The sequence below is a fragment of the Desarmillaria tabescens genome (genome assembly GCF_030435595.1).
Source record: "Desarmillaria tabescens strain CCBAS 213 chromosome Unknown EV420scaffold_8, whole genome shotgun sequence".
In the NCBI taxonomy this organism is placed as follows: domain Eukaryota; kingdom Fungi; phylum Basidiomycota; class Agaricomycetes; order Agaricales; family Physalacriaceae; genus Desarmillaria; species Desarmillaria tabescens.
Window position 1 is genome coordinate 952,411 of NW_026848307.1, and position 16,646 is coordinate 969,056.

Below are 16,646 nucleotides of genomic sequence, written 5' to 3' on the forward strand. Positions count from 1 at the left end.
CCATAGTTTTCTGGTGGACCTATCTCTCTCAATGTGTATCCCAAAGAATATAGATGCCAGTCCCAGATCTTTGATGGAGAATCACTTGTTCAGAGCAGAGATGAGCCAAGAGTAAAGTGCAGGTGAATTGGTAGCAGAAAGACCATCATTGACATGAACTGGAATTATTATGAAAATGTCGGAACCATCTAATGGCATGGGTACTTCAGGATGAGGGTTTGACTTTGACCACCTGGCTGTGAACACTGCTTCGTCAACAGGGCAAGATGACAGACCCAGGCTCTGTAACGCCGAGGAGAATTCACAGAACCATTCATGAGGAGATTGCTTTAGTCTGTAGATTGCTTTACGAAGACGTTGGAAGGCTTTAGGATCTGCAAGGGGAAAACCAGGAACTTGCTTCACATAGACTTCTTGACTGAGAGGTGCACTCAGAAAGGCGGTCTGCACATCAAAGGTATATAGGTTGAGATCTTCTTTAGCCGTGTATGCAAGAACTATTTGGATGCTCGTCATCTTTGCCACAGGTGCATAGGTGTTGCCGCAATCATTGGGACATTGTGTGTGTCTCTGCACCACGATTCTAGCCTTTGCAATCTTTTTGTCATCAGTATCTTTCCAAACAAATACCCAGCAAAGACCAATGGCTTTCTTTCCTTTAGGAAGATCAATCACAGGTGCTGGATCAAACACTCCTTTCTCCACCATCGCTGTATGCTCTGTTTCCATCACAACTTACCACCAAGGAGTCTAGCGAGCCTATAGAGAAGTAATCTTTGGGGGGATCGACTTCATGTGCAGCCAGAAGTGCTGAAGCATCTGCCACTGCCTTTGCCGCTGCTGTTGTTCTTCATTTCTGAAGGCATCGTTCTGTCTCTTCAAGTTGGGTCTTCCATGCTTCACCTTTCTCCGTGGCTGTCTTGACCCGTGTTGGACATGCAGTTGGCTCGTTGTAGTCTTGTACCTCTGTGGAAACCTGTGTACCATCTTGAGAGCTTGTGACCTCGTCTACTCCAGTATCAATCATCTTCTTCTTCGAACTCAACTTTCCCAGTGTTTCTTCATCGAACTCCACATCCTGCGAGAAATGGTACTTTCCTTTCAAATTCTGGACCCACCATCCAACTCTATCCTCTTCATACTTAACGAATATCCCCTCAAACATCTTTGCACCTCCCTTGATATGTTTCTCTCTAGGTATTGTAACCCAACAGTGACACCCCCAGACATGGAGGTGTGATAAATCAGGCTTCTTCTTGTACATTTGTTCATAGGATGTCATGTTTTTCGGAATGGAGGAGTTTGGAAGTCGCATATAGAGATAAGCAGTCATTAGGATCGCATCAGCTAGGAAAGAAGCAGGGAGTCCAGAGTGAGCCAGAAGAGCCAGTGCACGATCTTCAATGGTACATATGAAGTGCTCTATCTTCCCGTTCTGCTGATGTGCATATGGAACACACAGTTGACAGCAAATACCCTTTTTATGGAGATATATTCCCTCATCTTGCCTTCCATGAGCTCTGGAGTGTTGTCGGACCATATGAACATGACTGGATGACCAGACACCTTTTCCCACTTTGTGATAGTCTCCTGGAAATGACTGAATGCCTCATTTTTGTGCTTCAGCATGTGAACTTCTGCAGCCATCATCATGTCTTCGAGCACCACGAAAAAATACTTTGCTCCTTGGGGAGAAGCTGTGGGGAATGGCCCACACATATCAATATGTACCAGTTCACACACGTCCTCTGCACAGTGACCATTATGATCGTAAGGATGCTGAGGATGCTTGCCAATCAGGCATGAAGGGCAGACAAGTTTCGTGTTCAGACTATGGGAAACAACACCAGTGACAGCGGTTCCATTTATCACCTCAGTCATAGTATCCTGACCAGGGTGACCTAGGCGACAATGCCAGATATGCCATGTAGGTTTGGTTCATTTGAACGGAGTCAGCATTGCCATTGTGCAGGAAGGAGTAGGCACAGTAGGGGAAGACTGATCCACAGGAGGCTCTAGGATTTCGCAGTCCAGGAAAGATAAACGACCCAGTACTTTAGCAGAGAACTTCAGTCCACCATATTTTGGGTGATCCTTTGGGAAGTGAACAGTTGTTAAGCACTAACTCGAACCTTCGCCAAAGCTGGTCTCTATCCTGTCACTCGCATTTGGTGATTCAGTGTTAGAGAGGCGTTGGTAGATTGCAAGAAGTTAGGCGTCACTTTATAGCAAAAGCAAGGAGCTTGTAAGAGTTAGGAGTATATAACCTTAGCCGAAGCTGGGGTCTAAGGCCACAGCGTAGGCTAGCTTAAATACATGTTAGACTCGTACTAAGAATAGTATCTACAAGGGCACGTGCAATGAGAAGTGCGCCTTTCAACAAATGAGGAGTGAGGACACTAAAAGAAGTGTACTCTCGACAAATGAGAGTAAAGAGTGCATATCACCTGCATCTGCATGGGACTCCATCTGAATAGGCTGCATCCCGTAGACCGCCCTCGACTGGTGGTCGACTCTTGTCCAACTACTAAGAAGCATGATGCCATCAAGAGAAGTGTGATGGCACATGTGGGTCGCTAGTCATCTGGGGGGGCAGCAGCATAAACTGGGGTGACGGCAGCTGGGTAACCAGGTAAAGAGTGTGCCAGTGGAATATCATGGGTCTGAGAGATAAGATAGGCAGGTCCAGGGTTCCGATGGATAAGGATAAGATAAGATAAGAAAAATAGGGGTAAAACCATAATAATACCCCCCGACTAAGACTGTCGTCCCAACAGTCCTTTAGATGTACTCACTCCCCAAGTTGAGGGAGTTAGTAGATTCCATATCCGATTCATAGTCTTTGTTTTGTTCCCAAGCAGACATGCCCCATTCTTCTAGGAGGAAGCTGGGGTCTGTCTGAGTTGTTAGAGGAGACATGGAATGCTCGTCCTCGAAGATGTCTTCATCTGTGTCTGATGAATAAAAGTCCTGCTCGTCCAAGGATAATGGATCAGTATGATTCCTATTCGAGACTGGAAAGAGTGTTGAGCTCTCAGTTGCTGAAGAGCCAGGAGATGATATGGTTATGCACCCTCCTTTGTTTTCCAAGTGTCGCAAATCGTGATCCTGTATGCAGTCTTCCTTGTTTTCGTATTCCTTGATGAGTTCTTTGGCATTGGCGAGATTGCTCCTCTTGACCCAGGTAGCTTCCTCCACTGGGTATCCCTTCCATTCGACCAAATATTCTGTTATGGTCCTCCGGCTGTGTCCTTGACCGACGATGCGGTCGCGGTCCTGAAGTAGTTCTTCTACTTCATATTCTTCCTCGCCTTCCACGAGTTCCGGCTCGGGTGGCGGAGGTTTTTTCTGGTTGGAAAACTCCGGGGGGACGTATGGAGTTAGGTATCATTTGTTGAACTTGTTGTGGATTTTCCATCCTGGCAGCAGCTTTAGTTCGTATGTGGAGGGCCCCTTTTTGAAAACTATTTCAAAGGGGCTGACACGTTTGTCGCCTAGCTTTTTTGCCGGTCGGGGGAGGTGAAGGTTGGTTGAGTCCAACCAGACTTTATCTCCTGGTTGGTACTCCTGCGCAGGGTGAGTGTGTTTGTCGTAAGCCTTTCTCATAACTTCGACAGCTTTATTCAGAGAGTCTTCCGCTTGCCTGCACACTCTCTGGAGGCTTTCGACGAAGTCAGTTACTGACGGTGTTTCCAACTGCCTCACCGTGGTTGGGCGAATTTCCCCATCTCGTCCAAAGATGATTTTGATGGGGGAAAAGCCCATTGCAGAGTGTTGGCGGTTGTTGTGAGCGAATGCTGCCCACTGCAGCCATTTGCTCCAGTCATCCTGTTTGTGGTTAACAAAGACTCAAAGGTATTTTTTGAGTTCTTGGTTAACCCGTTCCGTTTGCCCATCTGTCTGAGGGTGATAGGCTGTTGACGGATTTCCTTGAATATTCATCATTACGTACAGCTCAGTGATGAATTTTGATACGAATTGAGGCCCCCGGTCGGAGATGACTTTAGAGGGGGTCACCCCGAATCAACAAATGATCTCGTCATGTAGGATTTTAGCCCATCCGCTTGACAAGAGTTCCTTCGTGCATGGAATCAGCACGATGTATTTTGAGAATCGGTCTATGATGACTAGCACTGCATCATAGCCTTTGGATTCTGGAAATCCGGTGATCATGTCGACTGAGATGTGTTCCCAAGGTTGAGATGGTACAGCATTGGGATGTAGCAGTGCTGCCTTCCGCTGCGTGTTGGTTTTTGTTCTTTGACATGCCTCGCATCCTCGTATGTAGGTTTCCACGTCTCTTCGCATTTTGGGCCACCAGTAGTCTCTTAAGACTAGTTCCTTGGTTTTTTCAATGCCTGGGTGTCCTGCAGAGATATGATTGTGGCGATGGGAGATGAGTTCTCCTCGTAGGGTGTGGTCATGGGGAACGTAGATTCATCCATCATAGTATAGAAGGTGGTCTTTCTCAACGACCCCCTTCTCATGGTTGAGGCTTGAAGCGATCCCTCGGTCCCACTGTTGGTGATCACTGGTTGCTCTCCGAATTTTGCCATGAATTTCTTCCCCTGTGGGCATTATCAAGGCGTGGAAGAATTCTGGCTTCAAGAGGACAATATTGTCATTGTCCTTCTTGCCTTGGTCATGGTTGGCCTGTCGACTTAGAAGGTCAGCCTTCCTATTAGATGCTCCCGGTTTGTGGTTGAGCATGAAGTGGTATTCCGCTAATTCAGTAACCCACTGCGCTTGTCTGCAGTTGAGTTTCTGGGGTTTGCAGAAGTATTGCAGATTTGAGTGATCTGTCCAGATTTCAAAATCTTGATGGGCACCCATAAGGTAATGTCGCCATTCTTCCAAGGTGATCATTATTGCTAGCAATTCCTTATCATAAATCTTGTAATTCCGTTCTGTCGTGGAAAGAGATTTTGATAGGAATGCAATCGGGCACCATTTTCCTTCCTGTTCCTGTGACAGGACAGCCCCGATTGCCCCTTCGCTGGAGTCCGCCTCCAAGCGAAACTTGTTGTAGTCGTTTGGCATCGCCAAAACAACTCCCGTTGCAAATTGACATTTGAGTTCCTCAAACGCCTCTTGTTGCTCCTTTCCCCATGTCCAAGGGTTCTTCCCTGTGAGTTTCATCATTGGTTTGACGATTGCGCTATAGTGCCCGATAAATCGCCAGTAGAAGTTGGTGAACCCCAGGAAGGATTGTAGTTCCTGTTTCTTGGAGGGTGCCAGCCAGTCCATGATACCAGCGATTTTTACTGGATCCATTTTAATGGATCCTTCACTGATAATGACTCCGAGGTACTCTGTCTCAAGTACCTCGAACTCACACTTTTCTGCTTTCAAGAACAACTTGTTCTTGTGCAGAATCCTCAGGACTTCCCGCATGATTCTTCGGTGTTTGGCCTTGTCCTTGGTGAAGATGAGGATGTCATCCAAATAAATGGTGGCCTTTCCTTGAGCAATGAGATCTTTAAAGATATCATTCATCATCCACTGCAACGTGGCCGGTGAATTGGTTAACCCGAAGAACATAACCATGGGCTCATAGAGCCCTCGGTTAGTGTGGAATGCAGCTTTGAACTCGTCCCCTTTCTTGATTCAAACATTGTTGTATCCCCAATGGACATCTAGCTTAGTGAAATACTTCGCATCCTTTAGCTTATCCATAAGGTCGGAGATAAGCAGTAGAGGATAGCAGTTTTTAATGGTTATTTCATTAAGTTTGCGGTAGTCTTGTACAGGCCGCAATTTTCCATCCTTTTTCTTGACAAAAGAAAAAAGGAGATGCCATTGGAGATTTGGAGGGTCGAATTCAGCCAGTGGCTAAGTTCTCATCCAGAAACTTGTCCAGCTCCTCCTGCTCCCTTGGGTTCAAGGGGTATATCTTGCAATCCAGACTGGCATTGGCATTGGGAATCAGCTCAATGGCGTGATCCCAAGGTTTGCGAGGGGGAAGTTCATCGAAGTTTTCTTTAGCGAAGACATCAATGAAGTCCCGATAATGTTCGGGGACAATTTCCTCAAATGATTTTATCTTCTTTCCCTCGTTGGCCTTGGCTGCTAAGTCATTGGCTTTATGCTCCACCGCTTGTATATGAAAGGCTTCCTCAAAGTCTATGATGAGGATGGTATCCCCATCCTCGACTTCGGTTCCCCACTGCTGTTCTGGATCTTCGTCTGATCAGGGCCTTCGCAGAGTGATGGGCCATAGTATCAAAGGTCTCCAGTTGTAGGGTGATTGTGATATTTTGCCCCTTCACTCCTCAGACATATTGGGGTGGTTTGGTAAGCTGGTCCATATGTTCCAGCTTTTGGTATTTGTCCAGATAGGACTCCCCGACTTGGTGTTCCAAGTCGGCAGCCAGTGGCTCATCCACCTCCGCTAGTCGTCGGGGGTGGACCCACTGTTTGAGAAGTGACACCTTCTCTCCTGGGGTCTTGGCGAATTGCATAGCTTGCCGAGTCCAGGTGGCTCCGAAGGGTTTCAGCCATTTGAAGTCTTGAGAGTACTCCACCGACGCTGGCGGCATCAGGGCCTTCCTCTCATCGTCACAGTCCATAGGCCGCAAAGGCCCTGCTCCTATGACCATGCGACCAGTCAGTTCCCTTTCACCTCGGTGCGGACACCCATTCGGGTTAGTTGGGACTTCACTGGATTTTGGAGAGTTCCATAAACTCTTTAAATAACTAGGATTGCTCTCACCATTAGTGCAATCCTTAAAGGGGAGACATACCTGAAAGGGGGAGTCTCTCTCTCCTGTTCGACCCACTTGTTCCTTGTGGGCGATTGAGCTTTTTCAGCCGGTGTCCTCTGTGATAGAGGTGGCCGCTCCTGGGTTATCCTTTCTACTTGGTTCCACGTGTGGTGCTGGGTTATCTCCAGAGGCTTTACAACAGTCTGCTATCGGGTCCGCTGGGCTCCACCAGCCCTCGGCTCCGTCCCTAGGCTCGCCTGGATTCTCCAACCTCACCATCACTGAAGTGGTCTGTTGTTGGAGAACCTTGATGCACAGAGGAGATGCCAGTTCACCATCGTCTGGATCCATTGCTGCTATATGCAACTTTCCTGGGAGTTGGACTATATAGTCCTCGTTTTGACCTCCTGTATGGCAGATATCACCTGCAGGGAACAATGACGTCGCACCCCCAAGGTTCCACCCTTGGTTGCCTGTCGAACCGGTAGGCTCCTCTGTGTCGTATGTGCGCCCCAAAGGGGTATTTGCAGTGGCTTGGACACAGCAGGTACCACCAGCACTAGGACTTGGCTGGTGGGGTTCATTCGTGCCCAACCCTTGGGGTTCGTTGCCCGACGGGCGGTGGTAATCCCCTGATACACCATTCTTGTTTTGTGATTCCTTCATAATGCGAGATGAATGCGATGTATTGTTACAAGTATCTACAGATACAGCATAAGTAGAAACATTCGTGTCATAAGGTGCACCATGATAAACCCCAGCTGACGAAGTAGAATCACAAAGTCCTACGCCGGCATCTCCTTTATTTCCTTGATCTCTGTTGAGCTAGCGAGGTCTTCTTCCTCTATTTCTGCTAGAACGGCTTGGAGAGGGGTTACAAAGTCGATGGCTTTTTCTTCAGGAATTTTAGCCCCTTCGACTTGTCAGGCAGGCATTTATTGTCCTGCCTCTGGTATCTGGTGTGTCCGCACTGGAAACATCGCTTTTCTCTTTTTGAGACGATCGATGTCCATAGGTTCGCCTTCACCACCGTAGGTGAATTCAGTGGCATCTCTTCTGCCCTTCGAGCCACTCAAAGAGCCCCCCGCTGTTCCAGGCTTGGAACCAGTGGTCTCACTGGGATACTTCCCACCTTGAGCGAGATGAACTCGGTGGTTCTCGTCCATTGGTAGGACCCTGCACCTCCACTCCCAGTAGGTGGTAGGCTGCATATTGTCTCCACCCATGATAATGTTGGGCCAGATCACGAGGGTGACGACTTCCTCCATTTTCCCGTTGTTGTGGGAGCATTTGTCTTCCACGGTCAACTGTTCGAACTCCTCAGAGGACTTGATGGTTGGTCTTCTGATTTTTAAAGGTTTTCTCCTTTCCTATACAGTCATGACAAAAGGGATTTATTGTCTGTGTTCATATGACAGATTTGTCCATAGTGGTACCTACAGATACGATTTTAATATAACAATTCTTGGATAAATGTTTACCGAAGGATTCATAAGTCTTGGTGTACAAGGGCAGATTGCCCAGTCTGTTGTCAATTCCTTTTGGCTGGAAAGGCGTTAGTCCTAGGCAGATTGGCCTAGTTCTTTGTCGACACCCTCCCCTCAGCGTTCGTTGCTGAGGGGTTTTTGCTCTGCCTTCTAAGCAGAGCGCTCTCCTTTTTGAGACGATCGGTGTCCATCCTTTCAGGGCATGATGTGCCCCTGTACTGGGAAAGAGAGGGGACCCTCTTTCCTAGTTCTGGGTCCAGAGACGTGGTCCAAAACACTTCGGATGGTAGGCGTGGTTTAGTCCAGTCTCTCCCAGGTTTCTTCGTATTGAAGATGTCTTCAGTGCTGAAGTTCAGCACTAAAGACGCGGATGGTCTCATCCTCATCAGAGGGGGTGTCGGTGAGGGTATGGCTGCCTTCTTCTGCCTCTGGGACTGTTCAGTATTCTTCCTCCATGAACAGGGGGTGGGGAGTGAGTCCCATAGGTTTTCATCAATGTGCGTTCTGGCCATCGGGTTGGGCCAGATGGCCTCATACTGCTCATTCTCCCATGGAAAGGCCTCATAAGAGGTTTCTGGCCAGGGAGATTCCCAACTGTCCCCAGCAACGAAGTGCCAGGTGTTGTCGGCAGTTGAGTTGGAGGGCATGGGGGGTAGATCCCAGGATCCCTCTTTGGGGGTGATCCAGAAATCCACTGGAAAGATGGTCCCCCAACCCAGTATCCCTTTTTCCTCGGCCACTCCTCTTTCTTTCCTGGCCAGGTTGTGGATTTGGCCCACAATTTGGAGAGCGACTTGATGGTACCGTCAATATATCTGGCTACAGAGGCCAGTGGATCTCTTTGAGGTGACTTCGGATTCGAGCCAGATGACTTCTGGTCCCCATAGAGAACTAGTGTTCGGACTCCAACCGGAGACGTCCCGTTGGATATAGGAGTCTCCGACAGAAGTATCTGACCGAGTGTGGACTCTTCATGCCTCCCTTGGAGTTCTGAGAGAGGAGTAGATTCCCCTGTCATGCTCTGAAGTGTGGAGCATCAGTCCGGTATCTCCAAATGATTCTGGGGATTCATCTCTTCGATGTCCTCCTGCGTCGGTTCTCCTGATCATGGTTTGTCTGCCTTCTTGATTGACTCCCCAGGTAGGGAGGAAAGGATTGTTGATCCTTTCGAAGGTGGTTCTTCACCACTCTGTTCCATCAGCGACATTCCCATCATCCTTTTCCAGAGTTTGTTCATTGATGAGTCAGTTGTACTCATCAGTGTAGAACTGTTAGACATTGGGGGTGATGGGGGTGTTGGGATCATCCCAGGATCCCTCAGTATCTTCCCAGTATCCTGCTGCCAATTGTGGACTTCCAGGGTAGTGGGTCTGAAGGTCCTGCTCTGATCCATTAGATGGAGCTTGGCGGTCTCCTCCTGTGATGGGGTGAATGGAAATTGATCCATCTCGTGATTGCGGGTAGGATCGAGCACCATGGTGCAGGGGGTGCTTTACTAGGGATAGTAAAGTTTCCAGAATGGGGGTTTGGCATGTGATGGAGCCTGTTGGGTTCATACCATCGTTGAACAATGACGAGGGTACGAAATGTTTCTGTAGGGGTGAGCAACCTAAGGACTTGTCGTATAATGACAAGGATTCCCTTTTGAATGCTCCAGATTACTGCAGTTGTACTTGTTAATGAAAATGACAAGTGCAGTTTTGAGGTAGAGCCCATTACTTGCCCACTTAGCAGGGGTTGGTACTCTTTGTGGGGTACGGGTTGGTCGGAGAATGTGGATAACTGCGACTGCAGTTAATAGTATCAAAATACTGAAGGTACTTTCGAAGATGATGGCGGTGCGGTCTGAAGGGGTGAGAGGCGTAAAGTTCATTGTATTACAATGAGTATTTTACAATCTCAAGGTATGGTGGGTGCCGTTTTAGATAATGGGCTGAAGATGTCCTTTCTTTGGAAGTATAACAGTGACTGCCTTGAAGCGGTACAGTTACCGTTGACAATGGTAAGGGTAGTAAGGGCAAGCTTCGGCTAATTGTTAAGCACTAACTCGAACCTTCGCCAAAGCTGGTCTCTATCCTGTCACTCGCATTTGGTGATTCAGTGTTAGAGAGGCGTTGGTAGATTGCAAGAAGTTAGGCGTCACTTTATAGCAAAAGCAAGGAGCTTGTAAGAGTTAGGAGTATATAACCTTAGCCGAAGCTGGGGTCTAAGGCCACAGCGTAGGCTAGCTTAAATACATGTTAGACTCGTACTAAGAATAGTATCTACAAGGGCACGTGCAATGAGAAGTGCGCCTTTCAACAAATGAGGAGTGAGGACACTAAAAGAAGTGTACTCTCGACAAATGAGAGTAAAGAGTGCATATCACCTGCATCTGCATGGGACTCCATCTGAATAGGCTGCATCCCGTAGACCGCCCTCGACTGGTGGTCGACTCTTGTCCAACTACTAAGAAGCATGATGCCATCAAGAGAAGTGTGATGGCACATGTGGGTCACTAGTCATCTGGGGGGGCAGCAGCATAAACTGGGGTGATGGCAGCTGGGTAACCGGGTAAAGAGTGTGCCGGTGGAATATCATGGGTCTGAGAGATAAGATAGGCAGGTCCAGGGTTCCGATGGATAAGGATAAGATAAGATAAGGAAAATAGGGGTAAAACTGTAATAACAGTAGTCCAGTTTTTCCTGAAGAGAAGGAATATGTTCCATTCTATCAGTGCTCTGACCGAGATCAGGTTCATTGGAACACTTGGGGCATGCAAACAGTCAAGAAGACAAATCATGACATGTGCACCATTAACACAATGTATGTGAATTCTAATCTCCCCACAAGCTTCAGTGCTGAGGACACCGCAGTTCGCAGTCTTGACATCCACAGCCAGATCAGTGTGATATGACCAGAAGTAGCACCATTCCTTGAAGAGATGTGTGGTACAACCGGAATCAAACAAAGTCTTCACAGACTGAGCCAGAAGGACATAAGCTATTTCATGCATTACGTCCAGATACCAGGTTGAAGCCGAATCGATAGGACTTAAGAAGGAGGCACTCGTGCAAATGAAAAATTTGTCTGCATTGTAGGTATCGACTGTACAATCGGAAGTAGGTATTTTGCTAACAGCTGCATGTACTTCCTCCTCTGAGGTTGTGCCGTGCTGCTCTGAAGAATCGGAGTTGGGGTTTGCATCTGCAAGGTTTGCGTGAGGAGTGGTGTATGTCTTGTCAGGAGGACAATTTGCTGGACATGGAGGAGGGTGACCATTTGACATCGAATCTACTGCACATTGCTTGGATGGATCATGCTGGTCTGTCGAATGACTTTGTTGGCTGCAAATATCACATTTCCGACAACTGGTTCTATTGGAGAACTTAGACAAATGCCACTGCATGTCTAAATCAATGACACGATCCAACAAGTTGTCGAAATAGCCAAAGTCTATCACATCTGGGGACTGTCCACAGTCCCTGGTCACGTCCTGATGAATCGGGAGATACCAACCCCCTTCCTCCGGCAGGTTATGCATGAAATTCAACGCAGCATCGAAATAAATGATAGGATAGCATTCTGCATGTAATGAAAGAATAGTGGAGTGCCAGCGTTGAACATACTTCACCACATTTTGCATATCCACAGTGTAAGTCCGCAGCACTTCCCATGTCGCATGAGCCTGCACCGGCTGACCCAATCCAAAATGCTTATGCAGAATGGCAAGCAGGGTACGCATGGTGTATTCACTACCAGCACCACCATGATCATTGACCATGGGGAGTATGGCAGAGACATCGGCTGACAGTCTAGACATAAGGATGTGAATCATCGCTGCATCTTTACGATGCCAAGCCATAAACGCATCCCAATCCTGTTGCATCGAAGCATCATGAAGAACAGGAGGATATGAAGGCACTCGCATAGGATTAAGGACAACAACCCCAGGCAACAGGTCCTCAATGATATGCAGGAGATAGTAATTATATGTATTTTGAATCAGATGACTGTTATTATTGACAGTATTATTGTGATTATTCTGTATATTCGTGGATGGCTGTTGATTTTGAGAATGCATACTAGAAGGAAAAGAAAAAGAAGTAGGTACGTTATAGGAAGGTTGCACAGGAGGAGGGAGATGTGGTACTACAGGAATATGTGGTGATTGACAGAAAGGATTATTCAAGGATGAAGGAGTGCAATGAGACAGATTAAACAAATTATTTACATATAGACCAGGACAAGAATGAAATGATGGAAACGAGGGTAGAGCAACCAGTGGGTACACATGCAGCCATGACGAGTGGGAGTGCTGAAATGACAGTTGTGATGATTGACTAGATAGTGAACCAGAAGGCGGGAATGTGTGAGCAGAATGTTGAGAGGACAAGGAGCCAGGAGGCACCGGTGGCCAAAATACATCCGGTGCAACTGAGGGCCATTGCAGAGCTGGCGGTGTCTGATACATAGAGTATATGTGCATATATGCATTGAGAATGACCCAGAAACAGGTGTAGGTGGCTCATAGGTATGGTCCTCCACAGCAGCCAAGGCAAGAGGAATGTTCTTCTGATGCCAAGAGAGTAAAGAATAAGGTGCTGCAGACGTAAAAACGAAGCTAGCAGGGAAATAGACAATGGCGAGTCGCAAGAAAAGTATCTGTGTCATGATCCGGTAGGTTCAGGCTAAGTAAAAACCCATAACCTGTCAGCCCTAGGTACCTGTACCGAATACACGAACGTAAGTCTAAGGTACCAAGGTAAGTATGAAAGGTGATATGAAAGAATAAACAAGAGATGTACCTCCTCAGTGCACGGATGATGTAGTAGCAACTGAGGAGAAAGGAAAGGAAGACGAAGTACATATATGTCTGGCAGGGATCACATGCATCCCATGTGCATAACCCAACTCTGTCTATTGAATAAGGTCCTCTCCTCCTAACAATACATACTGAAACTTTAGTGAGCTCACTAAAAGAACACCACAGGCAAGCACTGACTTAGCCCACTCACTACACAACTGTATGTAGGAGGTTCTCCAACTGACTCAAACAGATTATCTTGATTCAAGAACACTTTAGAAGTGTTCAATGTCCATAATAGCACTAGCATGTAAGACAGGACCTTCAAGGAATGTAGTGTGGAGGGATGCAGAGAGTTGTTCTTGAGTGAAAACGGGTCAGAAATTGTGAGGGTTGACTTGAGCATATTGACTATCCCCCTCTTTAGGGTAGATGTCCCATCATCTAGTAAGAGCATCCAGTTTCCCACCAAGTTTACCTGGTCAGAACCCATCTGATTGCCTAGCACAGCCACAATTCTGCAGCTCAAATAGCAATTTCATGGCATTAGTGTAACGAGCATGCCAATGGAAACCCGACCTCCACTCAATCCAACAAACCACAGCCTGGAATCCTACAGATTCCAATTCCCAGTTTCTATTTCATATTCCATTTCATATTCCTTTTTATATTTCACTTCTCCATTACAATTTATCAATAGCCGACATCAGTAGCAAACATGTCATCGGACCCCATCAGCTACCGACCAGTAGATTACATCCTCCAAGAACCCTAGAATGTAGACCACTCCGAGTAGGAACTAGATTGGACTCCTAACTAGTATATAAGCCTTAGAATTACACTGTAGATACTCAGTTCGAATATTAACTTGGTTCAGCCCAATCTCTCTCTCTCTGACTCTAAGTCTAACTCTCATTCTCCAGTCTGCGGAACTCCGATCTGTTGGACTTATCTCTTACCTCATCTCTGCCACTCCGCGGACTTCCGTCTGTATCTATCATAGGGCTTCGGCTCAGGGGTGACATTGCCAATAGCTTCGCCCATGCCCGACGCATCCTGTGGCATTCTGCTACGTGCACTTACTGCCGCAATCCTATTGGCACGATCCTAACAGTATATTCGAACTCAAACCCTTGAGTCGAAATTTCTTCCTAACCATGTCTTCTACTTTCACTGTTCCTCCAGAAACCAGCCGCAACTCCATGGTCAACAACCGAACCTACACCATGGATGATATCCCTGCCTCTGCTTCAAAAGAGGGTCCCCTTCTCTTCGGATCGGATTCTGCCCCTCGCCAACAATCCCGTAGGGAAACCTACCTTCACAGTGGCTTCACTGCTCGCCAATCCAATGCTAACCGATCGCCTAACCCCTTTCTAGCCCAGCGATCAGAATCCAATGGCTGGGGTGAGTATCGAAGTGACCCCCTGTGGAACCCAACTACCTCTCTGTTCGATGACATCCCAGGTCACGATGACAACGACGACCAAGGTTCGGAAGACGGGGAATTCCCCCCTCACATGCCAATGAATGGCCACAGAAACCCATCGGGAAATCCTGGTGGTGGCCCACCCAATCCTGGTGGCCCCGGAGGTCCTGGTGGTCCTGGTGGTCCCAGCGGAGGACCTAACAACAATCCTGGTAACAACCCTAATCCTCCCAATAATGACGCCCAGATCCTCATTCAACTCATGAATGTCCTCCGTGGCGTCTCTGATGCTGTCAATGGCAATCGACAACATGCAGTACGCACCAAGGTCAAGGAACCAGATACCTTTGATGGTTCGGACTCCTGAAAACTTAAGGCCTTCATCGTCTCCCTCCAGTTGAACTTCAACGACTGTCCCGATGCCTTCTGATCGGATACGGCAAAAGTCAACTACGCTATCTCCTTCCTTTCCGGTGTCACCCTTGACTGGTTCGAACCAGATATCCTCCACCCTAATCACTGCAACCCCCCTGCTTGGGCATATTCCTATACCGCTTTCCTTTCAGAACTCCGCACCAACTTCGGCCCCTTCGATGCTGTCAGTGATGCCAAAGATGAGCTTGAAAATCTTCGGATGCACAACGGAGACCGCATCATGAAGTATATTGTCAAATTCAATCAGTATGCTGCCATTATTGGCTATGGCGACAACTCCCTTCGTCATGCCTTCTACCGTGGCCTTTGCTCTCGCATCAAGGATAATATGGCCCACCACGGGAAACCTGATAATCTCTGTGATATGCAGAATCTTGCTCAAGAGCTCAATGCTCGCTACTGGACTCGGAAAGCCGAAATCTCCTGAGAAAATCGCAGTAACCCATCTTCCTCTTCCAGCAACAGCAACAAGGCGAAGGGTTCTAACTCTTCGTCCCCCAACTCCAACTCCGCGAGCCAAAAGTCCTCCCATTCGGGCTCCACGGGATCATCTTCATCTTCCCCCAACAACTCTTCCTCTTCCAACCCTAAGCCCTACACTGACAAGCTAGGCAAAGACAGCCGTCTTACTCAAGAAGAAAAGGACCGCCATCGGAAGAATAACCTCTGCATGTTCTGTGGAGGTAAGCACAAGACCGAAGATTGCAACAAGCGCAAAGCCGCGGCCTCCGCTCGGGGTCATGCAGCCGCAGCTACTCCAGCCCCTACTCCCGAGTCCACTGCCTCTATTGAAATGGTTCCATCGGAATCGGAAAACTAGAGAGCAACCCTGTATCCTCTGCACTAGGACAGGGTTGCATTGACTGTCACAGTGCACTAGAGATCATAACCCTCAATGCTGCTGCTCTGTCCAATCATTCCCTAACTGTCTCTCTCTCATCTGAAGTCAGCTCTGGATCGGAGTCCGATGGTTCTCCCATTTCTACTATCCTTCGTTTTCTTGCACTCATTGATTCTGGCTCTAGCCACTGCTTTGTTGATTCGAAGTATGTTGAGGATCACAATCTCCTTACCAAATCTATCCCACCTGTCCAACTTCAGCTTCTCGATGGCTCCATCAGATCTCAGATCTCCCAATCCATTTCCCTTCCAGAGACACCCTTCCTATTGACTTCTACGTCACTCGTCTAGATTCATCTTGTAACGTCGTTCTGGGATACAACTGGCTCTCCCGCTACAATCCATCAATTGACTGGGTAAAGCACAGTATCACTTTCCGTTCACCATTATCGGTTGTTTCTTCATCAAGCGCTTCTGCGGCTGCCAACACACATGTGCCAGTCCGCTTGGACTCTTCCAGTCCAATCCAACCATCCCAATCATCATCTTCCACCCCAAAATCGAGATCCCGATGGGCTCTGCCACCTTACGAACCTATCTATTCCTATCCTACCATTCCTTCCTTTGGTGCTTCGGCCGCCCCCAAGATATCTATTATTTCGGCTGCCGCTTTTGTCCGAGCTTGTGCAGAAGAAGGAGCTCAGCAGTTCACATTGCAGCCTTCTATGCCTAGTGTCAATGGCAAGGGGACCGCCGTGGCTCCCGCTAACTTATCCGATGTCCCACTGGAGTACCATGAATTTGCTGATGTATTCAGTGATTCCCTTTCTGAAAAGCTCCCTGAGCATCGCCCTTACGACCTCAAGATCAATATTGAGGAAGGCTCCACCCCTCCACTCGGACCCATCTATTCCCTTTCTGAATCTGAACTAAAAGCCTTACATGAGTTTATTGATGATAACGTC

At 47.7% G+C, this 16,646-nt stretch overlaps 2 protein-coding genes across 2 annotated transcripts; both read right to left on the reverse strand.

Moving 5' to 3' along the window:
• Positions 1–8,280: 8,280 nt before the first annotated feature.
• EV420DRAFT_1476885 (uncharacterized protein) lies at positions 8,281–9,668 on the reverse strand (the record flags this gene model as incomplete). The annotated part of the gene is made up of 3 exons (XM_060469363.1): positions 8,281–8,944; positions 8,971–9,181; positions 9,377–9,668. The coding sequence occupies 3 exons, from the start codon at positions 9,666–9,668 to the stop codon at positions 8,281–8,283; spliced, it is 1,167 nt and encodes a 388-aa protein (XP_060334621.1).
• Positions 9,669–10,688: 1,020 nt separating this feature from the next.
• On the reverse strand, positions 10,689–12,254 carry EV420DRAFT_1639248 (uncharacterized protein; the record flags this gene model as incomplete). The annotated part of the gene is made up of 1 exon (XM_060476948.1): positions 10,689–12,254. The coding sequence occupies one exon, from the start codon at positions 12,252–12,254 to the stop codon at positions 10,689–10,691; it is 1,566 nt and encodes a 521-aa protein (XP_060334622.1).
• Positions 12,255–16,646: the final 4,392 nt, after the last annotated feature.